General features: G+C 50.7%; 15 protein-coding genes across 15 annotated transcripts; 8 read left to right on the top strand and 7 right to left on the bottom strand.

Moving 5' to 3' along the window:
* Positions 1 to 89: 89 nt before the first annotated feature.
* On the top strand, positions 90 to 1,361 carry J4E82_004583 (uncharacterized protein; the record flags this gene model as incomplete). The annotated part of the gene is made up of 1 exon (XM_051730859.1): positions 90 to 1,361. The coding sequence occupies one exon, from the start codon at positions 90 to 92 to the stop codon at positions 1,359 to 1,361; it is 1,272 nt and encodes a 423-aa protein (XP_051589340.1).
* A 513-nt stretch (positions 1,362 to 1,874) lies between these two features.
* On the top strand, positions 1,875 to 2,488 carry J4E82_004582 (uncharacterized protein; the record flags this gene model as incomplete). The annotated part of the gene is made up of 2 exons (XM_051730858.1): positions 1,875 to 2,042; positions 2,144 to 2,488. 2 exons carry the CDS (start codon positions 1,875 to 1,877, stop codon positions 2,486 to 2,488), a joined length of 513 nt encoding a protein of 170 aa, XP_051589339.1.
* A 601-nt stretch (positions 2,489 to 3,089) lies between these two features.
* On the top strand, positions 3,090 to 4,928 carry J4E82_004581 (uncharacterized protein; the record flags this gene model as incomplete). Its single annotated transcript, XM_051730857.1, has 1 exon — positions 3,090 to 4,928. One exon carries the CDS (start codon positions 3,090 to 3,092, stop codon positions 4,926 to 4,928), a length of 1,839 nt encoding a protein of 612 aa, XP_051589338.1.
* Positions 4,929 to 5,267: 339 nt separating this feature from the next.
* J4E82_004580 (uncharacterized protein) lies at positions 5,268 to 6,059 on the bottom strand (the record flags this gene model as incomplete). Its single annotated transcript, XM_051730856.1, has 4 exons — positions 5,268 to 5,629; positions 5,681 to 5,764; positions 5,865 to 5,878; positions 6,022 to 6,059. The coding sequence occupies 4 exons, from the start codon at positions 6,057 to 6,059 to the stop codon at positions 5,268 to 5,270; spliced, it is 498 nt and encodes a 165-aa protein (XP_051589337.1).
* A 286-nt stretch (positions 6,060 to 6,345) lies between these two features.
* Positions 6,346 to 7,140, top strand: J4E82_004579 (uncharacterized protein; the record flags this gene model as incomplete). The annotated part of the gene is made up of 1 exon (XM_051730855.1): positions 6,346 to 7,140. One exon carries the CDS (start codon positions 6,346 to 6,348, stop codon positions 7,138 to 7,140), a length of 795 nt encoding a protein of 264 aa, XP_051589336.1.
* A 444-nt stretch (positions 7,141 to 7,584) lies between these two features.
* J4E82_004578 (uncharacterized protein) lies at positions 7,585 to 9,150 on the top strand (the record flags this gene model as incomplete). Its single annotated transcript, XM_051730854.1, has 2 exons — positions 7,585 to 7,841; positions 7,887 to 9,150. The coding sequence occupies 2 exons, from the start codon at positions 7,585 to 7,587 to the stop codon at positions 9,148 to 9,150; spliced, it is 1,521 nt and encodes a 506-aa protein (XP_051589335.1).
* Positions 9,151 to 10,137: 987 nt separating this feature from the next.
* On the top strand, positions 10,138 to 11,235 carry J4E82_004577 (uncharacterized protein; the record flags this gene model as incomplete). Its single annotated transcript, XM_051730853.1, has 3 exons — positions 10,138 to 10,333; positions 10,384 to 10,576; positions 10,629 to 11,235. 3 exons carry the CDS (start codon positions 10,138 to 10,140, stop codon positions 11,233 to 11,235), a joined length of 996 nt encoding a protein of 331 aa, XP_051589334.1.
* A 197-nt stretch (positions 11,236 to 11,432) lies between these two features.
* J4E82_004576 (uncharacterized protein) lies at positions 11,433 to 13,167 on the bottom strand (the record flags this gene model as incomplete). Its single annotated transcript, XM_051730852.1, has 5 exons — positions 11,433 to 11,863; positions 11,917 to 12,111; positions 12,223 to 12,818; positions 12,868 to 12,932; positions 12,997 to 13,167. 5 exons carry the CDS (start codon positions 13,165 to 13,167, stop codon positions 11,433 to 11,435), a joined length of 1,458 nt encoding a protein of 485 aa, XP_051589333.1.
* A 1,519-nt stretch (positions 13,168 to 14,686) lies between these two features.
* J4E82_004575 (uncharacterized protein) lies at positions 14,687 to 16,179 on the bottom strand (the record flags this gene model as incomplete). Its single annotated transcript, XM_051730851.1, has 5 exons — positions 14,687 to 15,143; positions 15,208 to 15,303; positions 15,359 to 15,687; positions 15,807 to 15,934; positions 15,984 to 16,179. 5 exons carry the CDS (start codon positions 16,177 to 16,179, stop codon positions 14,687 to 14,689), a joined length of 1,206 nt encoding a protein of 401 aa, XP_051589332.1.
* A 1,165-nt stretch (positions 16,180 to 17,344) lies between these two features.
* Positions 17,345 to 19,061, top strand: J4E82_004574 (uncharacterized protein; the record flags this gene model as incomplete). Its single annotated transcript, XM_051730850.1, has 4 exons — positions 17,345 to 17,452; positions 17,504 to 18,003; positions 18,062 to 18,472; positions 18,536 to 19,061. 4 exons carry the CDS (start codon positions 17,345 to 17,347, stop codon positions 19,059 to 19,061), a joined length of 1,545 nt encoding a protein of 514 aa, XP_051589331.1.
* A 194-nt stretch (positions 19,062 to 19,255) lies between these two features.
* On the bottom strand, positions 19,256 to 20,179 carry J4E82_004573 (uncharacterized protein; the record flags this gene model as incomplete). Its single annotated transcript, XM_051730849.1, has 1 exon — positions 19,256 to 20,179. One exon carries the CDS (start codon positions 20,177 to 20,179, stop codon positions 19,256 to 19,258), a length of 924 nt encoding a protein of 307 aa, XP_051589330.1.
* An 891-nt stretch (positions 20,180 to 21,070) lies between these two features.
* J4E82_004572 (uncharacterized protein) lies at positions 21,071 to 21,716 on the bottom strand (the record flags this gene model as incomplete). Its single annotated transcript, XM_051730848.1, has 4 exons — positions 21,071 to 21,332; positions 21,393 to 21,537; positions 21,563 to 21,624; positions 21,709 to 21,716. 4 exons carry the CDS (start codon positions 21,714 to 21,716, stop codon positions 21,071 to 21,073), a joined length of 477 nt encoding a protein of 158 aa, XP_051589329.1.
* A 582-nt stretch (positions 21,717 to 22,298) lies between these two features.
* Positions 22,299 to 24,118, bottom strand: J4E82_004571 (uncharacterized protein; the record flags this gene model as incomplete). Its single annotated transcript, XM_051730847.1, has 3 exons — positions 22,299 to 23,840; positions 23,889 to 24,026; positions 24,086 to 24,118. 3 exons carry the CDS (start codon positions 24,116 to 24,118, stop codon positions 22,299 to 22,301), a joined length of 1,713 nt encoding a protein of 570 aa, XP_051589328.1.
* A 520-nt stretch (positions 24,119 to 24,638) lies between these two features.
* Positions 24,639 to 25,464, top strand: VMA4 (V-ATPase V1 sector subunit E; the record flags this gene model as incomplete). Its single annotated transcript, XM_051730846.1, has 3 exons — positions 24,639 to 24,671; positions 24,756 to 25,264; positions 25,314 to 25,464. 3 exons carry the CDS (start codon positions 24,639 to 24,641, stop codon positions 25,462 to 25,464), a joined length of 693 nt encoding a protein of 230 aa, XP_051589327.1.
* A 467-nt stretch (positions 25,465 to 25,931) lies between these two features.
* Positions 25,932 to 27,756, bottom strand: J4E82_004569 (uncharacterized protein; the record flags this gene model as incomplete). Its single annotated transcript, XM_051730845.1, has 3 exons — positions 25,932 to 26,855; positions 27,312 to 27,555; positions 27,611 to 27,756. The coding sequence occupies 3 exons, from the start codon at positions 27,754 to 27,756 to the stop codon at positions 25,932 to 25,934; spliced, it is 1,314 nt and encodes a 437-aa protein (XP_051589326.1).
* Between the last annotated feature and the right edge of the window lie 154 nt (positions 27,757 to 27,910).

The following is a 27,910-nucleotide window of genomic DNA, read 5'->3' as shown; positions in this document are numbered from 1 at the left end:
ACTTCGACAGCCAGACGGGCGGTCCAGTATCAGTAGCGGAAACACTTTGCCACGCTTATTCGCCAGACCCGCAAGATATTCCTCTTCCCATGTCTCCTGAACCACCTGTTTCTGAGACGACCAGAAAGCCTACGGAGATCCATGCTATTGGTGAGCTCGATCTGGATGAGCTACCACCAACAGTACCGGGCCGTAGCCCAAAGCGGCTCACAAACCCAACATTTCCAGCTCAGACTGAGTCAGCCATCTCTGCGCATGGCGAGTTTGCCTTTACAGCTGACGAGCAACATTCGTCTGGTGACGAGAATGACAAGCTGGAAGATAATTTCCACGTCCCGAAGAAGCGAATATCAAAACGCCTCGATGTAGGACAAGCTGGCCATGTAGGTTCCTCGCAGGTAGGACGGTTGGCGCCACCAATTCTTAGTCACGATGCACTGACAGCAAGCGCTGATCTGGGCCTGAATGATCTCAGTTACTACCTCAAGCACACTGGACCAGGCACGGATTCTCAGCCTACCATACAGCAGCGCAAGAAGACGATGGTACTTTTCAAGGTCAAACAGCGCAAAACCCTAGCTGCTCGCGTAGGATCTGTGGAAGGCTCTCCTGAGCGAGCACGCAAACAGTCTCCTATCCCAACGTGCGCTCGCGAGATGACAACCTCCGGAGGCGCAAAACATCTCAGAATCGTCATACCGACTGAGAGTCCTTGCAACACTCAGGTGATGGCTGTCCCAACATCGCAGTTTCCGACACAACGACGCTCTCGACATATTTCCATTACGTTTAACAGAGAGATTCTCAGCCCTGTCGCCAGCCAAGGTGTGGAGCGCAAAATGTCCGACCCTGAAATTCTCAGTCGTTCATTCTCTGAGCCGGTCCCGGTATCGCCGCGCAGCTTGAAAGAGCTTCCTAAATCAGCCGAAGCAGTACCCATCGAAGACTATCCGCTCGCAGCATCACCTAAGCTCGGGCCGCGAATAAGTCGAGAATATCAAACCAGAGCTCGGAAGCTGCGAGACTTGCAGCGTGTTAAGCGAAAGCCGTTACCAGGATACTACGAGCAAAAAGAACAGCATTCCGATGTTGTCGTGGGAGCCTTGCCAACACCAGCGCATACACCAGAGCCGCTTTCAGAATCAAATATTGAAATCGACAGTGGCCATGATGGAGGCATAGAGGATGAGAGTATAATTAATAAGATGGCGCGAATGCAGGAGCGGGTCGTGATATTGCAGAGACAGAACATGGAGTTGACAGAGGCGTTGGCGAAGATTGTAGGCCTCGAACTCGGGGACGGTGATTTGAGGCCTGAAAATGTGTTGAAGGCGCTCAGGCAAGTTGAGGTTTTGCAATGAGAATTGAGATTGCAATAGGTGAGGCAACTAGGTAGTTGGGCTGGTCTCTGTTGTTACCCTGAAGTCGCAATACGAGACGTCACGATTGCTTGTGACCGAATAAGGCTGGTGCATTATTGACACGAGAATGCTCCTGAAGATCATGACGAAGCTTCCCTGAAAGTTCCAAATTTAGCTCTGGTTCCTGAATGCTTGGCGTGTTCTCCAGCTACTAATAACACATATAGTAGCCACCTTGCTGTGCTTGAAGAAGATTGGAGTTTTTCTAACTTTTGGTTTACGTCGCCCTCTGAACATATCGTTGAAGCTCACAGTAAGCTCCTAGCCCTCCTCGGTATCGTGGTTCTGTTCTCACCGCCCCTCTTATCGATAAGTCGCAGAAACGCCCCGCGACCCCCAGTCTCGCGCAGTAGCACCAGCTCCGGAAACAGGTCGATCGCGTCGTAAGCTTGTTTATTCTCCTACACCCTCTCGTCTTCTCACCTCCCGGACTCAACCCAATCTCAGCCCACGATGTCATCGACGGAAGGCCCGCTCTTCAGCTCTGAGCTCATCTCCCCCGAAGTCCTCAAAGCACTCCCAGAGGGCTACAGCTGTCGACCGCTCGAGAGGAAAGACTACCACAATGGCTTCCTGGATGTACTTAGAGTGCTCACCACGGTGGGAGACATAACTGAGGAGGTACGAAATCTTCTCTTTTCCTTAGAATACGCACACGAGAGTCCCAGAGTCCCAGGGCCCTCACAAACATGCGTAAAGCGTATCACTAACATGCTTTCCAGCAATGGAACGAACGTTACGACTGGATGAAGACTCGCAACGACGAATACTACCTTCTCTGCATCACCAACTCATCCAATGCCATCGTCGGCACCGGTGCCCTCATCGTCGAGCGCAAGTTCATCCATCAACTCGGCCTTGTCGGACACATTGAGGATATTGCCGTGGCCAAGGACCAGCAGGGCAAGAAGCTCGGACTGAGGATCATCCAGGCGCTCGACTTTGTCGCGGAGAAGGTGGGCTGCTACAAGACTATTCTGGACTGTTCAGAAGCAAATGAAGGATTCTACGTCAAGTGTGGTTTCAAGAGAGCAGGACTCGAGATGGCGCATTACTACGGGCGCTAAGGGCTGAGCTGGGGTCAGTTGGGACGTGCATTATGGAGGCGTTTTCTAGGGCTTGAAGGGACTATTAGATCTATGAGAGATAGAGATTCGATAGACTCCAGCTACATACTAGAGCTTTCACGACATAATGGCTCAAAGCTATGTGCAAAAGCCATCGAGTTACGTCATGGCTTATACGTGCGCCTGCTTCCACTGTTCCGTGGTTTCATCGACATTTGCACCCTAAGTACAAGCATAGATAGGAACCTAGACTGTACGGCCGTCATGACGCATGTGGAGCTTCAGCTAAGAATGTATCAAGAAGCGCATTTGATTTGTGTTCCCAGTTGGTTTTCGTCGTGTTCATTACTCTTTCGGACTGTGGTGGACCGACTAGAACCCATTTTGCTCGGTTGCACTTCTCACACCAACACCATTGTCACCATCACCCATCTTGAAGGAATAAAAACCAACCAAAATCTTCGAAGTCAGATACCTACTAGTGAAAAAACCCTTTACATGCTGTCTGGATTACCGCGACTCGATAAACGCTTGATTTGTGCGAATTTTGGAACCAAGTTTGTGGGCTAGTCACTCCAAACCAAGAGATAGATCAACCAGAATGGGTCAAGACGAACAAACAAGGAGTCACAGAAACGAATCATCCATTACCGAGGCACAAGATAATCGTTCCGGGGTGGAAGAAGCGCAACCGGTAACGAAAGTCGAGAACCGAGAACTTACAAGTGACAAGTTCTCACCTTACGACGTATCCAGTGCACCCAAGGTTTCTAGTGGCCTTCCATCCGAGATATGGGCTATCGTACAGTCTGCGCCAGCGAATATTGCGCCTCGGTATTTCCTTGAGGTCTGTCGCGATTTGCTTGAGAATCCGAACCGGACTTCAACGCATTTGGCACGCGCAGAGCTCTCATATCAAAGTTTCACAGACGCTACGTTCAACCCAAAAGCCAGTACTTCAGAGGATCTCGCAAGCATTGTCAAGCACCTGCGACCAGAATGCCGACCGCAACTGATCGATGGAGGCATAGAAGGGTACGAGCTAGAATACACGGTTGTGCGGAAACTCATACCCCGGAATCCGAAGTTGGATGACTCGCTGATGCAAACCTGTCACCTGTTTGTGTCGCATCAGGACGTGAACATCATCGGTCCAGATGGAGCTGAGGATATCGTAAAAGCAGAGCGGTACATGATGATATACATCCCTCACGCTGCCACATTGGAAGCTATCCCCTATTACCATCCTAAAGTTCGTTCTTTAGCAATGCTATATACCCACTTCCCAACTTCCTCTCACTCACCGCCTACATCCCTGATCAATTCATCTGGGCATCTGTCTATTCATTACTCTTTCTTCCCGGACCTTCCGATCGACAATCGTCTCTCCCGCACGGCTCTTAAGCTTCTGGAGGTCATACACAAACACTCACGCGGCCGGCAGGCAGGGTACACGAAACGCGTTCACCACGACCAAATAATTGGACAAAAAAGATTCCAAGATACATATGCATACCTAAAGGGCAAATATGCGAAAGATTTGATCGAGGGATGGGTGGAGCAGACACCCGCCGAAAAACATGTCTTTGAGGATCTAGGCATTGCAGCGTTTCTGATGGAGCTTTGGGGAGACATGTACAGCTCCAAGAACGGTACACACAAGCAAGATGACGGAGATGAGCAGGTGGAGCAGAAAAGGCAAATAGCACAGGCCAACTTCCCGGGCTTCGTAGATATCGGATGTGGAAACGGTCTTCTCGTCCACATTCTCAACGCCGAAGGCTGGCATGGTTGGGGCTTTGACGCCCGTCGCAGAAAGACATGGGATACATTCCCATCAGAACACGCCCAAAAGCTTCAAGAGATGCTTCTGGTACCGGAGATTGTTCAGCCATATTCTTCAACCTCGACTGATCCCCCAACACCACACCACAACGGTGTCTTCCCATCCGGCACCTTCATCATCAGTAATCACGCCGATGAATTGACACCTTGGACGCCGTTGCTAGCCCGACTAAACTCTTCGCCTTTCATCGCCATACCTTGTTGTTCGCACGACTTTGGTGGCACGAGATTTCGCTCGCCGGCGCACGCCAAATATATCATCGCTGATCCAGCCACAGCAGCGTCGAAGAAGCCCAAGCAGCCTTCTGCATACGCTAGTCTGTGTAGTTGGGTGTGTCATCTGACCGAGGAGACGGGGTATCTTGTCGAAAAAGAACATTTGAGGATTCCGAGTACGAGGAATATGGCTGTACTGGGGAGGAAGTCGCTCAAAGGAGACGAATGTGGGAATAGCCACAAAAACATGGAGGAGAAATTGGCGTCGTTGCGAAGTTTGGTAGAACGAGAAATGGGCGGGCAGACTATTGGGTACATTTGCGCCATGTGGATGAAGAGTGGCGATGGGCTGATGAAGACTGCGAAAGGCGGGCATTGAGATATATGTGTCTATGTCGTTATAGATCAGAAGCGGAATACTAAGAGCTCATGACCCCCCAGACTACTAGCAGTGAAACGAACATGGGTCTGCCCAATGCAAGGTACCATATGAAGACGCATACATAGGAAACACGTCAGAGGAAGGGTTCACTGAAGGTGTTATGGGGTATCATTGAGGACATGGTCGTCCAAGACTGCGTCATCGCAACTTAGACAAGCGATCCATTCGTAGTATCATCCGGTCATTTCGCCGTTTCCGATCCCATTTTGTAATGCAGTAAAGCCCGACATGAAGATGAAACCGTATCTAGCCTTACTCCAGAAAGTCCTCAACTGCTTACGAAGCAGGAGCAGCACCACGTCCACGTCCAAAGCCACCACGGAACTCGGGCTTGAACTCGCCAGGGGCACCGCCCTCAGCCTTCTCGCCAGCGTCACGGCGGCGGTAGCCGTCGCGGTCACCACCACGGTCACCACCACGTCCACCACGGCCTCCACCACGGCGCTCACGGTCGTCACCGCCGAGCATACCCCGGGGAGGAGCAGAGCGCTGCTGCTTGATGTGGGTCTGGGGAACGATCTCGGCAGGGAGGTGGAGCCATTCGCGGAGGTAGTCGAGACCCTCAGGGGTGAGGGTGTAGTAGTACCATTGCCACGAGAAGCGGGTCTTGAGGTAACCGCGCGAGGTCAAAGACTGGCCTGTTGGTTGTTAGAACCTGACGGAGTTGCGGAGCAGTCGGTGGTACTGACAAGCCTTGACAACGTAAAGGTTCTTAGTATCAATCTCGCCGTGCTTGGGAAGGTTGAAGTCCTTCTTAGCAACGAGAACTCCCTCTGTGGTGACCGTGTGTCAGCCTGTCCTTATATGCAGCAGAGCCGCGAAAATGTATAATTGTGCCATAGCCATGGCTCGCGAGTACGTGGGGATACTAACCTCGGAAGAGGTACCTGGAGAGACAAATGTTAGCCAATCTGTTGACGAGTATAGTGTAGAGTCAAATGTAGCTCAGCTCATATCAAGTCGTATCATTTCGTGCGAAACTCCGAGCTCGACTGCGCCGTGACAATGACGATTGTAGAGGTAGACTAACTCGTGGATCTTCTTGCGGTCGGCCTTGGGGATGAGCATCTTGACGGGTTGCGAAAGACTCGGGAATGCTAGGAGTGGTTGAAGGTCGATGAGTTCAGAAGTTCGCTGGGTGATAGACGATTTCGAGCAAAGGTGCGAGGCTAGTCTAAGCGAGCGCTATGACCATCTGTTGTGGTTCCGCCAAGGCCGGCCTGCTCCTCTCCAATCTTCAACTGCCGTCGCCGCCCTGCCTAACCAAACAACTTTCACCCTTCCCACGCGCAACTCAACTCGCAATTCACAGCATCAAAATCTGTATTCGCACTCCGTATCGTAACCTGCAACCATGGACGCCACCATGCAGTCTCCGATTACCATCATCGTCAACAGCATCCGCGGGCAAAACATCGCCTTCGCAACGCAAAAAGACGCGCCTCTTACTTCCATCTACGACACGCTCTATGAACGTGCGCCATGGATCCAAAACTCGTCTTACATCCTGACCACCAACTCGCGCCGCTCCGTTCGCCACGACGCTGCACCAGTGTCATCTCTCCTCTCCTCGCCCGCAGATACCTTTCTATCGCTTCGTCTGACGGTACCGCTATGTGGTGGCAAGGGTGGTTTCGGGTCAATTTTGCGCGCCCAAGGTGGTCGCATGTCCTCGCGCAAGAAGAAGCAGGGCGACGTGAATGGATCATCCCGCAACTTGGACGGGCGACGCCTGCGCACAGTCACTGAAGCCAAGGTACTCGCCGAATACCTAGCGATCAAGCCGGAGATGGAGCAGCGTGAAAAGGAGGAGCGCCGGAAGAAGTGGGAGGACATTGTGGCCAGTACCGAGCGGAAGCAGGAAGAGCTACAGGACAGCAGAGGCACAGCACGTCTTGATGGCAAGTGGGTTGAGGACAAAGAGGAAGCAGAGAACAAAACGAGGGAAGCTATTGAGAAGATGCTTATGGCGCAAAGAGACAGTTCAGAAGAGGAGGACGACGCTCAACCGACCGCTTCTTCATCAAAGCCTGTTCAACAGCGAGCCATGTTTGGCTGGGACGACGAAGATGAAGAATTCATGAGCGACAGCGAAGAAGAGGACGTGAAGCCAGTAATTGAAGGGAAAGGAAAAGCAATGGCCGTCTAAGGCTTGTCGTAAAGCCATTAGTTTTGGAGCAAGGAGTTTGTTTTGAGCAGCATGCAAAGGCGCCATGATCATTTTACCCAGTTCGTCGATAGATACCCAATACCAGTGAAAACGCTCTTAGTACATGGAGCATGGTCTTTTGGCCATTGTAACCCTGCATCGTCTCCATCTTGAACAACTAACATACTAGCAAACAAAATTGCCGCTGGTAAAATCCAGACTACTATAACCATTTTATCCTTGCATACTCCGACACACCTCAGCCGACGGATAACCTGCATATCAGGAAGCGGAATAGTCCCGCGCTACTGTTATCGGACATCCGACCCACTCCTTCCCTACGACTGGGCGCCTGCCATGTCATGCCATCCTTTGAGATGCCGACTTCCATAACCCGTGCCGCGATGGTTTCCGTCTCTTCTCTTTCTCACTTGATTTCACGAAATGGCTCTGTCAGCTAACAAGTTCACTGTTGCGCTCCGCGTTGCGAGTAGGCGCTACCCCGCATTGATAGCTGTACCGACTTCAAGAGCAAGGATAGGATGCAAGCATGTCAGATGCTTCTCCCATTCGCCACAATGGCAGATCAGAACCAAGGAGCTGAACGATGATTCGATGAAGGATCTGAAAGTCAATCAGGCGAGGTTGATGGAAGACATACACCATACATGTCAATGGGGTATAGGCGAGCCTTGGGGCGAGTATGTAGTCCAAGCACTCGATAATCATGCAGCTGACGATAACAGGAAGTCAACGGAGACGGGCATGAGTCGACTGGCGCTCTCTGATGCCGACAAAGCCGCACGTGACTGGTTCGCAGAGACCACAAAGTCGCTCGGCTGTGAAGTCACTGTTGATGCCATGGGAAATCAGTTCGCTGTTCGTCCTGGACTAAGAAATGACAAGCCGCCTACATTTGTTGGGAGTCACTTAGACACACAGCCTACTGGTGGGCGATACGATGGAATTCTGGGAGTCACTGCTGGTGTGGAAATGCTCAGAGTGCTCTCCGACAATTGGACAGAGACTGAATACCCTGTCGGAGTTGTCAACTGGACCAATGAGGAGGGCGCTCGGTTTCCAATGTCGATGGTCTCTAGCGGAGTTTGGGCAGGGTCACTCCCTCTTGAAACGGCACATAATCTCCGTGAAGTTCACCCTGGAGCTGCAACCATGAAGTCTGAACTTGAGCGAATTGGGTACCTAGGAAGTACGCCAGCGAGCTACAAGTCCATGCCCATGGCGGCGCACTTTGAGTTGCATATCGAGCAGGGTCCCTTGTTGGAGATGGCAAACAAAAAGATCGGAGTTGTCACTGGAGTTCAAGCTTACAAATGGATGACAGTCAAGGTCAAGGGACGAGACTCGCACACTGGAACCACGGATCTCAAGTCACGGGCTGATGCTCTACTAACAGCAAGCAAAATGATATTACATTCCCATCGCCTCGCAACCGCCAACTCTGCGTTAGCATCCACCGGTATACTCAACCTTAAACCTGGCTCGACAAATACAGTACCTGGAGATGTGTCATTCAGTCTCGACATCAGGTCACCAAACGACGAGACGGTTGCAAAGATGAAAGAGCTAGTTTTGCGCGACTTCCCCAAGATAGCTGCAGGTGAAGACGTTGAGGGCTCGAACCACGGCTGCACAGGCGGTCTTCCACTTACTGTTGAGATAATCGAGGATTTTGATAGCCCAGCAACAAAGTTTCACGCAGATTGTATCACCTCTGTCAGCCAATCTGCGCGTAGCATCCTCGGCCCCAATCAGTCTATGGAGATGACGTCTGGCGCTGGACACGATAGCGTCTACGCAAGTAAACGCTGCCCAACGAGCATGATCTTTGTGCCATGCAGGGAAGGTGTGAGCCACAACCCAAGGGAATTTTGTAAAGAGGAAGACTGTGCGTTAGGCGCGCAAGTTTTGCTGCAGAGTGTGATAAGGTTTGACAGGATGAGAGACGAGAGAAGGGTTTCATGGAAGCAGGAGCCATACACTTTATAAGAATAGTCAAAGCGGAAACGCGCGTAGACATATTCAACTTATCTTCGATACTTTCGAAGCCTGTTTATCTTAACATCTGAGACTAATAGTGCCTTCCTGTTGAACTATCGTTCGATAGGAGTATGTGATGGTTAAAAGGAACGACTTGCGAAAATGGAAGAGGCTGGGACGAGTTAGCGTCGTATGTGACGTAGCACCATTACACGATGCCTCATTCCCTCGCACGGTGCCTTACCACATGCGATGACGGTCATAGTACACGGTTCTCTCACAGGCGAAAGGCCATTGGCAGCATCATTTCATCTACATTCCTTGATTCTTGATCCACGCATGCTACTTTCCGACTGCACTGTGCCAGATGGGTGTGCTTCAGAGCGCGTTACAGCCTGCAGTGCAGCTCAGCCACGCTTGTTCCTGATGGGCGCGTTCAGCCCGTCGGCCTCAACCCCAACGTCTGCCTTTCCAATGATCCACTCGCGTCATTATCTATCCAATATCGCTCTCCAGTATCAGTGCCAGCCTTGTGTCATACGGCGTTTCAGGGACGGACTGCACGCTCCTCGCGCTCAATCTGAATATCCATGAATCCCACTCGCAGGTCAAGTTTCATTACGAATCTCGCGTTACTCATATTACTCTAGTCTGTTGGGCAGATATCTGTTGCGACAAGTTTTTCAGATCGCGCCGTACCACCGCTTTCACCTCCGACAAGCTTACAGGATATACCCCACGCTTGACCCTATGTCCCACAGGCCGCCGGCACATACGATACCCAAAGATACGAGGTACGGTTATTGGTGGCGCTCGGCCAGACCGATGTGTCACAATCATGTAGACTTGTGCAGGAAGGCTGAGGCATTGCCTTCTCAGCTTGGGGAACAAGGGTAGCCGAGGACAGGTACAGCACCCGTGGATCATCGACGCATCTCTCGCTGGCATCTACAACACCATAGGAAGTTGTACCATATTATTTATACATAGATCGCAATGCAACTGTGTCTCTATCTCTGCACCCTACGGATTGCATCACTGGTCGTTGCGAAATATATTCCCGATCTGCAGGTACAGAGCACAAGAGTGCAGGCAACAATATCAGCGAGTGTTATTACACCAGCACCTCTAGTACACGGCGATGTCTTCAAAAGGTCTATCGCGACATGCGGCTTCGTTCGCGGCAACTCAGGTACATCGTGCTTCACCTTCTGGAAGTAGTTCACATCTGATCCGAAATAGCACTACCTATCACATGTGCAGAGGACTATGCCTGCATCACTACACAGAACTTACAACTCGGCTTTGCATGCTGCAACAATGTCGAGTGTCTCGATGATTGGGCTACATGCCGGCCGTATGGTCAGACCGACTGTATGGGTGTAGCCCTACCAGAGGATACCTGCTCTTCCATATACGGCTCGATCCTTCAATGGTATGTCTCCCAAATCTTTCGCGAAACGACGATTGCTGATCGCAGAATACAGCTCACAGCAAGCACAGCAGTGCTTCCGTTATGCTCGCAGCTCTGTACTCGGAGCAAAGGAAACATTCTATTCGTGGGCATGCGGAACAGCTTCAGATGACATCCTCGTGCTTGCGACTGTTACAGATGGAACTTTTCAAACACTAGACTCTGACACCACGGGAGTTGATGACCTTTTTCATTCAATCACTAGCGGTTCCGGGGCAACTGCTGCACCCAACGGCCCTTCGGTCGCTGTCGCCAACAGTAGTCCACTTAGTACGACAGCGATTGCTCTCATATCAGTGGCCGCTGCCGTTTTTCTCATCATTGCTCTGCTGATCGGATACTGCTGTTGCTGGAAAAGGTTTATCAAGCAGCACCAGCGGGACAAAGAAATCGTTCAACAAACCAGGCCTCAACAGATGCCATACCAGCCAACTGTTACAAGTGGCCCCCGTTCTGAGTACATACCCTCTTGGAGTAGCAGAACACCTCTCGGAGCGAATCCGGACGCGCCGCCATCTGTTGCTGCTAGTGATTATTCTGGTGTCACTGCAAGTGACATGGCGAGGCCAATGGCGACACTGCACGAACAGCACAGCGGCTATGGGTACAGGTCTTATTGATGTATAGCCGTGGAATAAGCTCTGACAGCATGCTCGACATTTTATGATTCTAGCACGATAGAATTGAATGCTGAATCAGCGTTGATAGATGGATGGCGACCTACTTTGTATCCTATTTTACTCTGCCCAACTTCGACGCTTATAGACACGTTGAATAAGATTGGAAAAGACGATAGTGAAGAGTGTATACACTTCCTTCAGAGTGCTGCTTCCCATATCTTTCTGGTAGCCTCCAGTTTGCGTACTTTGTCGCTCCTGAACATCAGCTTCCAGTTACTGCTTTTAAACACTTTCAGAAGATCGCAATCCTCTCCACCGATTCCTCCTCGCGATAGCCCAACTTCATTTACAAAGTTCCAATCACGACCACAGCGAGCGTCACATTGGCATGGAACCCACTTCGCAAACCGCTTGAGCATTTCGCGTCGATTAGGGTCTATAGTTGTCATCTTGGCTACGTCAAGACTCGACTCGATGTGGAGCATGTATAATGCTGCCATCACGAACGGCTTACGATGGATACTGTTGCGCACGTCTTGCTTGTCACGGAGAAGACGCGTCCATGTCTCGAAGACGTGGTTGGGCGATGGTTTCTGATCAGAATCAAATTGTTCGAAGAATGCGTTGACTTGAGAGCTGTTAGATCTTGCAGGGATCTGCTGCAAGGTTGATGATACATACAAGTGACTTTTCTATCTTTGGGCCCGCACCTGTCGTATATATTTTCGTATACGTAGTATGAGTCGAGCGTTAGATGCTGCCAGTACGACGGCGCATACTCTTTGATGTATTTAGGTCCCTTGTGCAACGAATAGAAGAGTTTGGTTGTTGGAGACTTGACGTGAGCTGGATGTATCGCTGGTGAGCTAACTTGTTCTATCACATCCCAGTAGTCAGCATTTATCTATATACTATGTAACGCAGCCCATGTAAGAGACCGTTAGGTGAAATCTATCATTTCAATTGATTCAGCGAGGGTCGACGCACTTTTCTCAAATCCGGCCACAGCCACCCAGCGCTCTACCATCTCCAAGGTATGTGCGTCATTGCCATACGTATCAGTTCGCGATGCAATAATACCTTTCTTGCTCGACTCGTCAATCGCCACTTCAGAAAGGTCGGGAGGATTAAACCTGAAGTATCCACCCCGGTTGGCCAGTTTTCTGTGGGTCAGGTGGAACGTATTCGCTGTGTCCTGGGTTTCAGTCGCAATAGAAGCAATGCTCTTTGCAACTTCGGTAACCTTCTCACCGAATCCATGCAATGCTGGCCTGCCGGTACCAATAGACACTAATACCCGAATCTGCTTGTCAAACTCTTCTTCAGATTTGTCGAATTGCGACATTGCTTCCAGATACAATTCATTGATAGGATTGTTGGATCCGATACCTGCGTCAAGAAAGCGCCTGGGCTCACCGGCATGTGTGATTTCCATCGGTGCGAAGAAAGATGTTGCCGCCGATGTAGCACGAGCTACTTCCCAGATCTTGACTTCATTATAGAAGTTAGAGTGCTCGCCAGGTCTCTCGTAATCTGTAAAGCGTGTCGGAGCTCTGCCTTCTGCCGTCAAAGCAATAACGACCCTTGTCGAGTTAGTGCCCAGTCCTCAAATGCGAGGGATCGATAGCATACGTTTTACAACTCGAGTCCTTCGATCCTCTGAATCTGTCATCCGATGTCCACCCAGCGTTGGACATCTACAGATGTGGAGATGCGAAGTCAGTGTATGTCTCACATGCATTTCGTACAGTCATAACTTACCACCTGCTTGATCGCCTGCTCCATGTACTTTGTCTTGTACTGAGGCTGAACCTTGCCATTACGAATCTTGAATGGCAGCTTTTTCTTGTCTTTGGGGTCAAATATAACGTCCATCATACCGGTATATGCCTCAATACACTGGTCAACGGACATTTCCAGTCGGCCGAGCATGATAGCAATCAAACCCCCAGTGCTCGTCCCACAGATCATGTCGAAATAGTCGCAAGGCTTCGGACTGCCAACCAAGGACAATATCTTCCGCAACATATAAAGTGAAGCCAAACCGCGTACGCCTCCTCCATCGAGGCTGAGGAGTCGAAGATCTCCTGCCATAGGCACCGGTCGCTCAGGGAAATTTCGTGAGATTAGGAGCGTGCAGATTGCGTGTGTTAGAAGTGGAATCTGAAAGTGTCAAAAGACGAAGGCAAGGCTCAACCCGCATGTGTTAGTGACCTGGCGTGGACTTTCGCGATACGTTGCTGAAATGTACAAATTGCAATTCAGCACGGTTAGCAGCCTTCTGCCTGTTCTGCCAATGTGCAGTTTAGCTCGAGACTGGTCTTTGAACACGGCGTTAGCCCTATACCCCCACGATGCGACGGCTTGCAGATATCAGGCTACTATACGCTCGTGATACCTTGCATCTTTGCCCGAGCGTACGACCTGGAGTGATTAACCACGCACTCATTTCGTACAAGGTTAAGCGGCAAATGCAAGAGACCCAACGCAAAGGACGATACGGTGGCTTTGCTTGGCAGCTGAACAATTAGAAATTGAATGGCCTAATATGGCAGCCTTGGGCACAGGCATCTAGAGATGTGTGTAAGTGGTCGAAAGCGCGAAACGGATCGAGACGCTATTCCAGGGTATTGTCTGGTTTCGAGGCGGTTGACCCCTCATTAAGCTTTTCCAACAGCCTCGCTCGTACCTTATCTCCCAACTCCCCCACGGATTCAACCAAGTCGACACCATATCTCTCGCAGACAATCTGTATGTTACCTCTCTTCCAGAAGCCCTCTGGACAGCAAACAATAGCCTTGCCTGTTCCCGCATAAAGCCCCAATTCTAGCAGCGTGATGGGCTGTAAGGCCTTAGCGTCACCTGCGAAATAGAAAACAATGACATCGGCTACGCGCGCGTAGTCCATTTCCCATTCAACTTGCTCTTTGAAGGGCGCGAAAGAGATGTCTTCAACCCAACTACTATCCCAATCATCTCGGCGTGGATTCAGGATAGCGATGGGGAGGTCAGAGAGTGAGGCTGCAAGATGGGTCTGCCAGTCTTTACTGGGATCGGGCTGTATGGCTCCGTAGAGGATCACAGATGGCCTGTCAACGGATGGTCGCATGGGAGGTTTATGAACGACAGCTTTGGATAGGCAAGATTGAGACATGCTTGATGGAAAGGAGATGATCGTGAGGAGGCGGGTGCGCACGTTGGCGCCCCACTACAAGCCCCGACTGTCCGGGTGAGCTACGATACTATGATTATATAAGCCACCGGACGATCTAACTCTAAACACAAAGCAGCTAGTCACAGGTACCAGCCCTACCACATTCAACATCTGTCTGCTCTGTGGTTGAACTCGATCCTTAACTGCATTTCGAAATATTCCTAGAAGTCTCATACACTGTCATAAGCAAGCGATCATAACGAGAACCGAATTTCCAGCATAGAGCTGTCCCGAAGCCTACAGATTTGTAGGATTGTGTTGCCCCCCTGCCCAGACCTGACGTGTGTACGGATTCGCGGGGTCGCCTCCTGCGCCGCCGTCATAAGTAACCTGGACGGTCCGCTCATACAAGATAGCTTCCTCGCTATCATTGTCTCCCTTCATCTCGACGTTTCCGATCGGTACCTTGCGTTCTCGGTCGCGAAAGCCTGCTTTGTTTGGGACGCTGGCGAGGGGAATCTCGTCATCGCCGTCCCCTTGCGTTGTGCCGTCTACTGTACGCATCAAAGTATCGTACTTGCGCTTCGGGCCTGTGTTTTCACTTCCCCAAGTCCGCAATCCGTGATTGCGATCAGACGAGTCTTTGTTTTCAGATGAGCGACTTTCGCCAATAAGTCGCGGTGCGACGTGCTTGAGGAAGCGCCGCAGGGTCGGTAAGCAACAGCATATGACGAACAAGTTACTTTCGATGATGCTGTGTTTTGATCAGTTGAAACAATTCTAGGTATCTGGAGACACCACGATAACGGAAGCCTTACATCCACAAAGAGCCTACGGCTATGATCCAGGTTTGGTCCATATCTGTTAGAGCTGGGATCAAAACAATGAGGCGAATAATAGACGTGACCATTGTGCTGCCTCAAGTCAGCAGCCATTCAGAGCACGACTTGCACCCCGGTTAACACTTACATTGATCCGACGCCGAACATAAGAGTTAGTCCAATTTTCTGTTTCGTCGGCATTTGCAGGCCCCAGATAGTCGGAACGGGAATCGAGATCAGCATCACATCCGTTACGATCCCAATCACAGCCGTAGCGATATAAATCGCTCCTTGGTTGACGCATGCCGCAGTTGGGCGCAACAATGGGTCCCAACTGGCAGCAATGGGCTTGCATGCGAATAGCAGACTGAAGAAGATCGCGATGTATGAACTGGCGCAGATAACGACGGTTGTCCAAACAGCCCATTGGAAGGCTACGGATGGAGAGAGGCGACTGTAAAAGATACAGAGCGTGATCTTCGTCAAGGCGCAGCAAGCTGCATAAACCAGTGGGGCGGCGAGAATGAGCTACGAAGTCGTTGCATTAGCATACGAACAAAAAACGCAAGTAATTAAAAAAAAGGATATCAGCTTACCCGTGAATAGAAGGCGTACTTCTCAATTGGAATCTCCCAGGCGTGTACGCCCATGCTGCCAGTGGAGAAACCAGTGATCAAAATACCCTGGGTTCCCACCGAGCAGGCCCAACCGAGAATAACGAAGGCTAACTTTTGTCAGTAGATTTTCTAGGCTGATGTTACCAAACACAGTACCGTCGTCAATCTGGAACTGCTTCATGAGACGAACTTTGGTATAAAGCCGCTGCCCAAGGAACATAAGCGCTAGGATGTTCTCGACTGTGAAGATGACATAGGCCTCTGTGAGCAGCCTTCTCTGCGGGTTCGCAAAGTTGACCTCATAGCCATCAGGTGGAGGAATGGCGGTTATAACGCCGTTGACATTCGACATGACGCAGTAAAGTCTGGACAAAGAATGTGTTGTTGATTTAACCACAACGTCGCTCGGGAGCGGAAGCTAAAGGTCTCTCCTACGAGGGAGAGCTTGTATACCTAGGACCTTTGAAACCTACTCCTATGACTAAAGGAGGGACGTGGTTCAGTCTAAAGACTGCCTAGAGGCTCGAGAGCGAGGTTTGCGCTAGGTTCCCAAACCAGGGGCGGGAGAGGGAAGTGGGCGTGGGGGATGTCGACGTCGATCGCACATAATTGCTTGCCTGGATACGAAGGCCCTGTCTCGGAAAAGTTGACTTCGTCGCGCAAATCCTGACTTCGTCACGGGCTTGGAATTACACTAAATACAACACTAAGCGGCGATTCGGAGTTTTTACTTACACAGGTATGTTCACGATAAGTCAGGTACTTTCATGTGATTACCACGATCAAATCTTTCTACTCATCCAATCAATGACCTACTGACTTCAAACCAATCGAGACTGTATAGCAGGCCAAAACAACGCACACTACGAAAGGATTCTCTGTTCACTTGGCTCATTTCCCCATGTAGTCGGAAGATATCACCACCGGCTTAGGCGTTCGATATGCGAGCAGCTCCCCTCTTGATCAACGTTCCTGGGGAAAGGTGATTGGCTGCGATGCGAGCAAAAAGTCGATGCTGACGCGTGCGATGAGTCGTGATCTGAGGAACCAAAACCTCGGCGGGTAAGGCCGACGGCACTAACTGTTCCCGTAACTGTGGGCTTAGTTTTCGGGCCGCTCGCGGCGCCGGCCAGGGGCCTGATAGGTTCTATTTGACCGCCTCGTTCTTGAGCATTATATTTGCCTATCATATCGATGAAAATATATGGGTCGACGTCTCGTACTTCAGGGACCAGGAACAGCACATACCTCCAATAGGTTGTTGCAGACGGCACGTGTTGGGACGGCAGACGGATATTTACCGTTTTGCTATACCAGTTAAGATCAGCATAAGAGCCGCATAAGAATGTCACTGATCAGGTTTAAATGCCAAGTTAGAGCAGTTTCTTGTGCGGGTACTGTTAGCCGCTGATTGTCTGGTCAATCTGCAGCTATGGCGACAATAAAATCCCTTAGACCCAGCGCATCGGTTCGACATCCACGTTTTCGAGTGTGCCAAGTTCTCAAGTTGAAACAGCATGAAGCTCCTCGCACCGACCGTCGTTGCATCTCTGGGTTTATGCGCCGAAGCTACCCAATTCGGCACCATCAGGGACGTGGTTCTTGGCAGCAAGAACGAGACTTGCGTACGTTATGTACTCCCTGGTCAAAGTTCATGCAATACTGACCAATTTTAGTGTTCTTCGCTGAAGGATGCTGGACTAGCAAACATCTTTTACGAGGATGATGAGCAGTACAAGAATCGGACGGCGTCGTACTGGTCCGTGAGCGCTCAGCTGCATCCCAAGTGTATTGTTCAACCAGTATCTACTGAAGAAGTATCTACTGCCATCAAAACACTGGGTGCGCAAAGCAACTGCAAATTTGCCGTGCGAAGTGGTGGTCATGCAACCTGGGCTGGCTCCAACAACATCAACGATGGAGTAACACTCGACCTCGGTCTCATGAACACAACCGTCTATGATGCGGAAGCAAACCTCGCACGGTTCCAACCCGGAACCCGATGGGGTGGTGTGTACGGAGCACTTGAGCCTCATGGGGTCACTGTCGCGGGTGGCCGAGCAAGCAGCGTCGGTGTAGCCGGTTTCTTGACAGGAGGAGGAAACTCTTTCTACACTGCTCGTCGAGGTTTCGCCTGTGACCAAGTGCAGAATTACGAGGTCGTTCTTGCCGATGGGTAAGTATCCAAAAAGCTGGGCGGCGAAGATTTGAGATCTGTTACTAACATGCAGTAGCGAAATCGTCAACGCAAACGCCACATGTAACAGTGACCTGTTCCGAGCCCTCAAAGGTGGTTCGTTCAACTTTGGCGTCGTTACTCGTTATGATATGGAGACTTTCACCGCGGGAGATCTTTGGGGTGGCTCGAGAATCCATACCAAAAACTATACACAGCAACACATCGATGCCTACACAGCATGGGTCGACAACGTCGAGAACTACCCCGACGGCTCCAGTATCGTCTTTTGGAGCTATCTTCCCACCATGGAGGATATTGTCATCATCGCTGCGTACGAAGACGTCGCGGGCAATGTTGCTCCTGCAGGCTTCGACAAATTTATGGCTATCCCAGCCATAGCCGACACCACGAGATTGGCGAGCCACAAGAACCTCACTGATGAGCTTGAGCAACCCACTGGATACCGGTATGTTCCATCTGCAATTGGAGAGAGGGGGTGACTACGATATATGAAACTGACAACTATTAGTGACATCTGGTTCACGATGACCTTCAAAAACGACCCTACCGTGTTTAAATACATTGTTGATGCACACACCAAGTTTGTCGATGCATGGAAGGCGGATAACACAGACCACGACTTTATCACCCAATGCATGTTCCAAGCTATTCCAACCATTTTTGCCAAGCACAGTGCGGAACGTGGGGGCAACGTCTTGGGTCTGGATCTCGTCAAGGACAACGCCATCATGCTCCTTTTCGATATTGCTGTCAAGGGTGAAGAGACCGAGGTTCGCGCGAGGGAAGCACTTAGGGCTGCTACCGAAGATATGCAAAGGTTCGCTGCCAGCCAAGACGCTCTAGTAGACTGGCAGTACCTGAACTACGCCGATGCTTACCAGGACCCACTTGGTAGCTACGGCGCTGCAAATGTTGCTAAGATCCTGGCTGCTGCTAAGAAGTATGACCCCAATGGCATGTTCCAGACTCAAGCTCCTGGTGGCTTCAAGATCTCCAGAGTTAAGAACTCCACTTCTTCCAAGCAGGAACTATAAGCCTTAGATCTGAGCGCTCGTTGGTAGCAGTGGAAGCGATGGACCATTTACAGCAATGAAATAAGAAATGAAATCTTCAACGCACTCTTTGTCCATCCTATTGTAAAGATGATGCATTTATCCTACTCCGCTTCGATTGCATAGTGACCATTACGCTCTTCGTTGTGCACATTCACCATATGAATAGCCACACCTTAGACCTCTGCTACCCTGCTCTGCTGTTTTATTACAATCTCGTCTCTTAGCGCCTTTGCTCTCTCAAAACATTCCAATGCCCTCTCCTCTTCCCTTGCCACAAGAATCTTTCTCGCAATAGCTGGCACACAATATCTCACTAATATCTTCGCAGTGGCCCTCTTCTTCTCATCTTTCTCAAACATCCACTGATACCAACGATCGAGCCGTTTGCTATAAGGTTTATGCTCCCATGGGCGGTTCGGATAGAATTCTTCAATAACTATAGAATCATGGACGTCGAAGTCATTAATCAGTTCCTCTTTTGTGGCTGAGAGGGGCCGGAAGGTGGTCGGTATGAGATGACGCCAGTGGCTTTTTTTCCAGGCATTTTTGTCGATGAGATGAGGGACAAACTTCTCCTGACTTCTTCTGCTATCGGAGAAAGCTTCGTGGGATTGAATGGGGTAGACACCCAGAGCGAGGATTTGCAAGGTGCCGCCTAGAGCCCAGATGTCGCCGGACGGTCGTAAAGCCCCTCGTTCGTTGAAGGGTGGTGCATATTCGGGTGTACCACAAAAGCGGGTCAACTGTGCGCTTTCGGTTGGATGCTCTCGCGTCATACGGGCAAAGTCGGTCAGCCTGAAGATAGGCTCATCGGGGATTCCGTCTTCCATCTTCCAGCTCTTGGGTATTTCAACTAGGATGTTGTCTGGCTTGATATCATTGTGCGTATAGCCGTAGTTCTCGCACTTGTTATGCAGATAATCCAAAGCGAGAACCATATCATGTAAACATTTCCATATCGTGACTTCGGATATACGTTGTATGGTTTTTCGCTGCCTTCTCTGTTCAGATTTCCACTTGACCACGTAACTGGTAAGATCACCCAACTCGCAGAACGGAAGGAAGATTGCCATAGGAGTAGAGGACCACGCCAACATCCCTGCAATGTGTTCGTGTTGTTGAACAATTGAAAGATTCTTAATTTCGACCTCGAGGCGTTTGGTTGCCTTGATCCTGTCAGACTCAGAAGTGAACGAATGTGGCGTCTTCACCGCGACGAGTGCTTTGGAAGATTTGTGTTCGTATGCGTGTACTATGCCATCCCCACCGTCTCCCAGATAGTATCTTTGGGTAAAAAGCTGACTGAACCTTCTGTAAACACGTAAATCGTTAGTATCAAACGGTTGTTCCATCCTCATCACGTCGCGATTGCTGAGACCTTGGAGGAAAGACTGGCTCGTATGCTTGAGTGAGTTGGGATTGAGGTTGGGCGGGTAGACTTTATGAGACTCAAGACATAGCACTGTGTGACAATACGGTTCGAATATACTACTAGAGATGAGCCACCACGGTTTTCGTGGTTGAAGTAGTCGTTACCATGGTACCTGCCAGTATTGGTTTGGTAGAGAGGACCAAAGCCTGACATTGGGCCAGTAAGAAGCCCAAGAGTCTTGTAAATGAGTATGTACTCACCGAAGGCTGTGGGAGCAGTCCCGTACGTCGTTGTTATGCTTGCGTTCACACTTAAATGTAGTCGACATAGACCAAAGCTGACCTCACCGATGAAACTTCCCCGTCCATACATATCCAGAGTATTCTGTGATGACTTTCAGCGCGATTTTACCCATTAAATGTGAGAAACTCAAGGCACACGATAAACGACTTGATGTGTGCAATACCTTCGAATGAACACGACGTGCTGATATTGGTAAGCAAAGCCGGATATCTCAAGACATACTAGCTGATTTGTGCAATTATGGCGATACCGTGCATTTGATACAGAACTTTCATTATACTCTTATTCTTCTTCTTTCCTTCTGGCCCGCTGTCTACGCACCATCTTTCTTCCTCTGCCCCACAAAAAACCCTAGTCCAAAATCATCCGTCTTGAACGTGATTTTGCTCCCTTTTGGGAAGAAGAACACATCACCCTTCTCGGCTTTGACTTCTTTGCCCGTTTCGTCACTGATGTAGAAGTGCCCATCAACGATGATTTTTATCTCATCATACGTATACGTGTACACGAGCGGCGTTCCCTTCTCCAGACGGTAGAAACCACCGCTGATGGGTTTCTCTGGATCTGTAGACTCTCTGGTAGAGAACAGTCAGTGGTGGTGGTGGGTTAATAGAATATAGGTAGGGCAAGCATACGATGATACGACGTCACCGAGGTAGGCGTTTTCGTTGGCGATTAGCGGCGGCTTGAACGTTGTTTGCGCCTTCTCGAAGTACTGCATCGCTGGCATGGTGGCGGCTGGTATAGCAGTACCCTGTGATATATGAAGCAAGGGTGTGGCTGTCCGTTGTTAGTGAAAAGTTACAAAGTCCAAGTTCGGTGAGCTTGACGCACAGTGGCACGAAGTAAGATATGCTGCTTTTGATCCTATAATTCGTATTGTGTTGTGTAAGATCCTGAAGATGACTGGAGCTATGCAGTGTCCTAAAGGTCGCCGTACGTGGAACTTACAAGAGCATGGCCAGCTTTATGTACGCCAATCTTACTTATCGTGACCCAATAATCAAGACTAACGGCATCATCATTTACCAACTGCGCCCTGTCAAACGGAGTTTCCCTTCTTCCGATATCCAGTTAACCGCTATATTAGCATAGAGCAGCGTAGTATCTGGGACTTTAATACTAGATGCGGCGCTTGGCTTGCACCAAAACCTAGCTGATCTGGCTAGGTTTTAGTTAAGCTTTGCCACGATATCCACTGCTTTACGTCTATTAGTGCGCCCTGCGAGGGATGAGCAAGACGGCTCCAAGGTGTTGGAAGTGTACGCGGATAGTGGGGTGATGTAGGTGGGGCAACAAGACGCAATGTGCGATTGGCTATTATCTTATCGTCAGGAAAGGATTACTCCATCTGGGATCCTGCATATGTGGGTTAAGGCTCAAACGAGGCTTCCGAGTATGACCGGGTTAGCTTTCGTAAAGTGGACGTTCTTCTTTCCTATGAGGGGTAGTCATATTGCGCAGTAATCATTGGTATTGCGTGTCTGAAATGCTGATAATACATTCTGGGTATATTCAAATTGCTGGAAGTTGTAATAATATCATATAGGTCGTTCTTCTTCATGGTCTTCATCTTCTCTCCACTTCTTGCGCCACCACTTCAGCTTGAACCAGTCTCCTAAAGCATCTTGGCTCTTGCTCCTCTGGCCGTATCCCCAAGTCTGTCTTCTCCGGGATGTATCTTCCATGTCTGCGTCAGATGTATCGCCGTCGTCTGGATCGGGATGATCAAGAAGTGATGCAGAGCTATTCATGGGCTGTTTTCCCTGCGACACACTTCTGCCTCGCCCGCTACCGAACCCTTCGAACCAAGACCGCCGACGCATCTGATTGAGCCATGCCGACTGTGCATTGTTTCTCCGTGGCGGTAGGGTTCCTGACCTTGGTCGTCGCTCTAGATCCACAGATCGTCTGGCAGGAGATGGCAGAGTCTCTCTGTCGTTGAGTTCATCCCAGATCTCGTTTGTCTCTTCTGAAATAGTCATCCGCCGTCTTCTTTGGGGTCTGCGGGAATGTGTTTGAGGACTCTTCGGTTCACCAGCGTCTACTGATGCTCGCTTCTTCGGGTTGGCGAGGGTAAGAGCGGGACCGGTTGGGGCGCGAGCTAACAGTGGTGTTCTTTCATCGACAGCTTTCCGTTTGGCTTGTTCGGAGGCATAGCCATGAGCGCCGGGGGCTTCTTCGTCGATATCCAGAGGTGATGCAGGGTCGTCAAGAGGGTGGCCATGCGCAAGACCAATGCCGGGTTGTAGCACTGTCTGGGGCATCTGAACTCTGCCCGTATGCTTGCTTGCGATTGGTGATGTGGGTTCTTCCTCGTTATCTTCGAGACGCCAGCTCAGGCAGACAACTCCAGCGAGCAGTATTATAGTTCCGAGCGCAATCAGGCCGGCGTGCAGACTCGACAAGCGATCGCTTTGGTCGAAGTAGATCAGGCCATCTATGATTGCGATGATGTTGTAGACGCAGAATACTAGAGGATAAAGCACACTCGTACTGACCAACTTCAGTCCGCGATGCATGTAGTAGAGTTGGGTCAGGGCGAAGACGACTAGTCCGACCAGAATCATCCACGACTGCCAACGGTCAAACTGGTTGTGACGGTCAATGATAGTCCGGACTAGAAGTTCGACAGCACTCTTCGCGATGAGGAGCGAATGCGCGGAGAGGATGCCACTGACGCAGCCAAAGAACATTCCACGGATAAGGCGTAATCGAGGGGTGGTCCGTGGATGCATGCGCTTCAGTAGCCACGTCGCAAGGACCAGCATGACGACTACCACACCCGTCAAGATCATCCATGTGAGGAAAGCTTTCCGTCCCAACAGCCTCAACAGTTGGTCGAGATTATGCGACGGTTCAGCAATGGCACCAAACAAGGCTATCAGCAGTGCGCCTATGGCAACAAGCATGGTGCCAACAAAGGAGTATCGCGTAAACGGTTCGCTGAGAATGATGGAGGCGCATATCGAGTTGAAGACGAGGCCGGATGCCTGTAGGGTGGAGAGAACGGGAAGGGGTAGGGTGGTGATTTGGATGGTGCTGCCGACGATGTTTGCCACGACGAACATGAGCATGCCCAGCTGCATAGATTAGTGAGTGAATCCCATGTCATCTGGCAGTGTTCGTACCTGCCATCTTCGCCGCTTGTATGGAGGTCGCCTGTCGTCGTCGTCGTCCTTTTCCTCTTCTAGGAGATGGGACTTGCGTTGCAGCGTCAAGCCGATGCTCTGAATGCTGGTGGAGGCGAGTCCGACCATTACCCCAAGCTGCATGCCCACGCGTTAGCACTCTATACCCATGGCGGCATGGCTCCATGTATACTGACAGCAACGCTCGCGCCCGGCGAGAGTTCCACCATGTTTCCTTGTCGGTTGTCGTCGCTGCACTGCGCCTATCGCTACCTAGACGTCGGGCGCATGCTGTGTGTGGGGTGTGTGTGTAAAGTCGGGAACGTGTATTCTTCTGTCTTGGACAGCGCAGGCGTGGGAGTCGCGAAACGTCACGCTGAGTCGGTGAAGTGCACGAGACGGTTGGGGAAGACTAGCCGACGCCGTGCATGTGGCAGGGATCAGCCGACTGATGATGTAGTTGGGTCGACGAGGACAGCGCGGGTGCAGCAACGAGAAGATGTCGCGTCGGTAGAGAGACGATATGGCAGAGACGTATAATTGCAGTGATACTCTTGAGACTGTTCCCGCGTCTATCTGCGACGTCGTGCCATGCATCGCTCGAGGGCGTACCTGGGTAACCGCGGGCAGCATCTGGGGCCCAAGCTTGAACATCAACCTCCAAGCTCCGTCACTCGCGATACCCTCGACGCCAGCACCCATATATCTCCTCCCCCGTAAACCAGAGGATCTCCACACAATACCGCCATCATGTCGCAAGTACACGCCCTCTCCGACGACCAGGTACGAATCTCCGCCAGCTTCAGCCAGCTGCAAGCTCCCCACTCACTACGTCAACACCACAGCTAACACTGACCCCGATGGCAGGTCGCCGGCGAGCTGAAGAAGATGACGGCCTTTATTCGCCAAGAAGCCATGGAAAAGGCAAACGAAATCCGCCTCAAGGCCGACGAGGAGTTCGCCATCGAGAAGTCCAAGCTAGTGCGCCAGGAACAGGCCTCGATCGACTCGTCGTATGAGAAGAAGTTCAAACAGGCCAGCATGTCGCAGCAAATCACCCGCTCCACCGTCTCCAACAAGAGCCGATTACGCATTCTGTCTGCCCGCCAGGAGCTGCTCAACAAGCTGTTCGAGCAAGCCGAGAAGAAGCTGGGCGACGTTTCAAAGGACAAGAAGAAGTACCAGAGCATCATGAAGGACCTGATCGTCGAGGGTGCCTATGCGCTCAACGAGGACAAGCTGCAGGTCAAGGTGCGCAAGGCCGACTACGACCTCACTAAGAAGGCCATCGAGGAGGCGCAGACCGAGTACAAGAAGAACATTGGCAAGGACGTCTCCATCACCATCGATGAGAGCGACCCACTGCCTGAGGGATCGTAAGTTTGGTTGCCGCGGAATCTTCGACACATGGCTAACTCTAAACAGTGCTGGTGGCGCTATGATTGTTGGAACCAACGGCCGAATCGACATCAACAACACTTTCCAAGAACGATTGAAGCTACTCGAGTCCCAGGCCCTGCCATCCATCAGGGTCACACTTTTCGGAGAGAACGAGAACAGGAAGTTCCACGACTAAGAAGCTAGCGTGGGCGTCGGTTACTATGAGCTGGCTTGTGATCAGACTGGAGCATTTGGCCGTCACGGAGCACAAGCAGGAAGGAGTCTGCGTCGGACTGGGAGAATGGGCTTTTGCTGAGTAGACTGTACATGCACGAGGTCTTGTAGACTACTCGGAACTTTTAGCGAGCTTTATTACATGCACATTACCACATCGATCACTATCCCAGCAAGCAAGTTTCATTCCTGACATTATGGTGATATGAATTTCTCGCCTGGGCTAACTGCTGAGGCTCCTATGTATACTGCGAAGGAGGGTATACAAGAACAAAATCAAGAACATGCGTACAAAGACGCTGTGTATCGTCGCTTCAAGGAGTGGATATCATCAACACTCATACTCCTTAAAAACAAAACGCCAGTGCCAGATCATAGCATGCAAAAATGTGCATATGTACAACAAAGGAAATCGTTCGTTACCATGCATCATACACGTTCATAAACACGATCCCACATGGGACTTCTCGTCCTCTTCTGACCACCGCCGCCCATGACGTTTCTCAATGGCCATTCTGTCTTGCTGCTCTTTCTCATCGGCGGATTGGGGTCTGGGTACCGATCTAAAGTCCTGTGTCCGCCATACAGCTCGTCATCCTGGTCGTTGTACCCATCGTTCGAATACTCAGGGCCGTAATCCTCAAGATAGGAATATCCGCCTGCAAAGGGGTTCGAAGACGTTTTCTGGTGCGTAATGGGAGAAATGGGCGCGGAATCGTCTGAGTGGTATACGTGCCCAGAGTTGGAAGACATACTGGAGACGGCAAGACCGGAGGAACTGCTACCACTATGATCGGCGGTGTTTTGTGCCAGAGAGGGTCGGAGGAGGCCTCGGGATGCTTCCGCTGCAGGGCTACTGATCGGACTTGTGGGTACAGGCTTTCGCTTTATGCTCGCTACGGCGGGAACAGGTAGCGTGTCCAAGGCAGACATACCGGGTCTTCGAGGACCTGTCTTGGGGGGTGAGTTGTGACGCCCTAAGATAGGGGACTCTCCGTTCATTTCGTCGTCAGGTTCTGTAACTTCGGCCACAGAGTGAAGACTAGTGTAGCTTGTTCGTCGGCCACGGGCTCGGTTTGACGAGTGGCTATGGTAGAGCGCGGGCGCTAGAATGGGCGTGTGGTTGTCTTGCATCGTCATTGGTGTTGATTCTGCTGGCATAGAATACCCTTGGTTAGGGTGAGACACGCCTGCAGCCGGTGGTATCGTATGGCCCTGGTAGGCTGTAGACATAGGGGCCGGGTCATAGCCATCATCTTCCCAGTTCATGTCTTCCACAAACCGGCTTTTCTGTTGTGCTGCGGGGTTCAAGGGTCGCCTGTGTTCGAAATTCTCGACGCTTAGGCCTCGGTCCTGGAATGAGAAACGAGGAATGAAGCCGGGTGATGAGGGGGGTTGACTGCCTTCAATGGATCTTCTTCTCCTTCTGCGCAGGATAAAGCAGCATCCAAACAATATTGCGGCAATCGCAAGTACGGCTAGTGGCACACCTACACCCAGCCCGATTTTCTCGCGTCTTGTCAGGCCAGAATCGCTGGATGCGGGCGCTATAGGATCTGTGGTCGAGCTTGGAGTCGCAGAGGAACTCGATGGCGATGATGAAGTTGAAAAGATAGTTGAAGACGCAGAAGAAGATTCCGAGGATGACGCCAGACTGGATATATCGCTCGAGAGACTAGTCGAAGATGGCGTAGGCGTAGGTGTTGTACTCAAGCCTTCGGATCCTGATGTCGTAGAAGATTCCACCGCACTAGTGGACAGTGTTTCTAGTACTGACGAATCTATATTCGAGGCTGCCCCTGTTGGTACCTCCGTTGCGGATGCGGTAACATCAGTGGGCAATGCTTCACTCGCAGGTGGCGCTGCCGTCGCTGGTCCGAATTCTTGTATGAAGTAAGACTGTATATCATATGGAAGCTCGTTGAACCAGTCTGGCCGGTTGTCGTCCAAGAATTCCTCCCATAATATGCTCGAAACTGCGGGTATGTTCGTCGCAGCGATTTGCCGTAGCGAAAGTGGTAGTGCAGTAATAAGCACTTGTAATATTTCGATGCTGATCTGATGTTAGCGCGGTTGCACTTTTAGCTGTACATAAGAGGGCATCTTACGTATCAGGGTCTTGCCTATGCTTTAGTGATCGAATGCCAACTCGGTCTGGTTGCGGCGCAGGTGTAATAACAGGCAACGCAGCGCTGTGTACCAGTCCAACCAGACCACCCAGAGCCAACCAATTCCATCCTCTTAACGAATGCATATATGCGGAGCGAGTGTTGTAAAGAAAGTAGTAGTAATAAAAGCAAATGGCGGAGAGTCAACGTTCGTAGTGTCAGCGCTTCATGTCTGGCAACAATGGTACAAACAATCCAGAAGCCGACGCCCAGCAGCAGCGGTGGCCATACTTTTTGACC

This window comes from Alternaria postmessia, assembly GCF_024291825.1.
Source record: "Alternaria postmessia strain BMP 2775 chromosome Unknown scaffold_22, whole genome shotgun sequence".
Classification (NCBI taxonomy): Eukaryota; Fungi; Ascomycota; class Dothideomycetes; order Pleosporales; family Pleosporaceae; genus Alternaria; species Alternaria postmessia.
The sequence above is the reverse complement of the archived record's forward strand: the minus strand, read 5'-3'. Positions and strand labels throughout refer to the sequence as shown.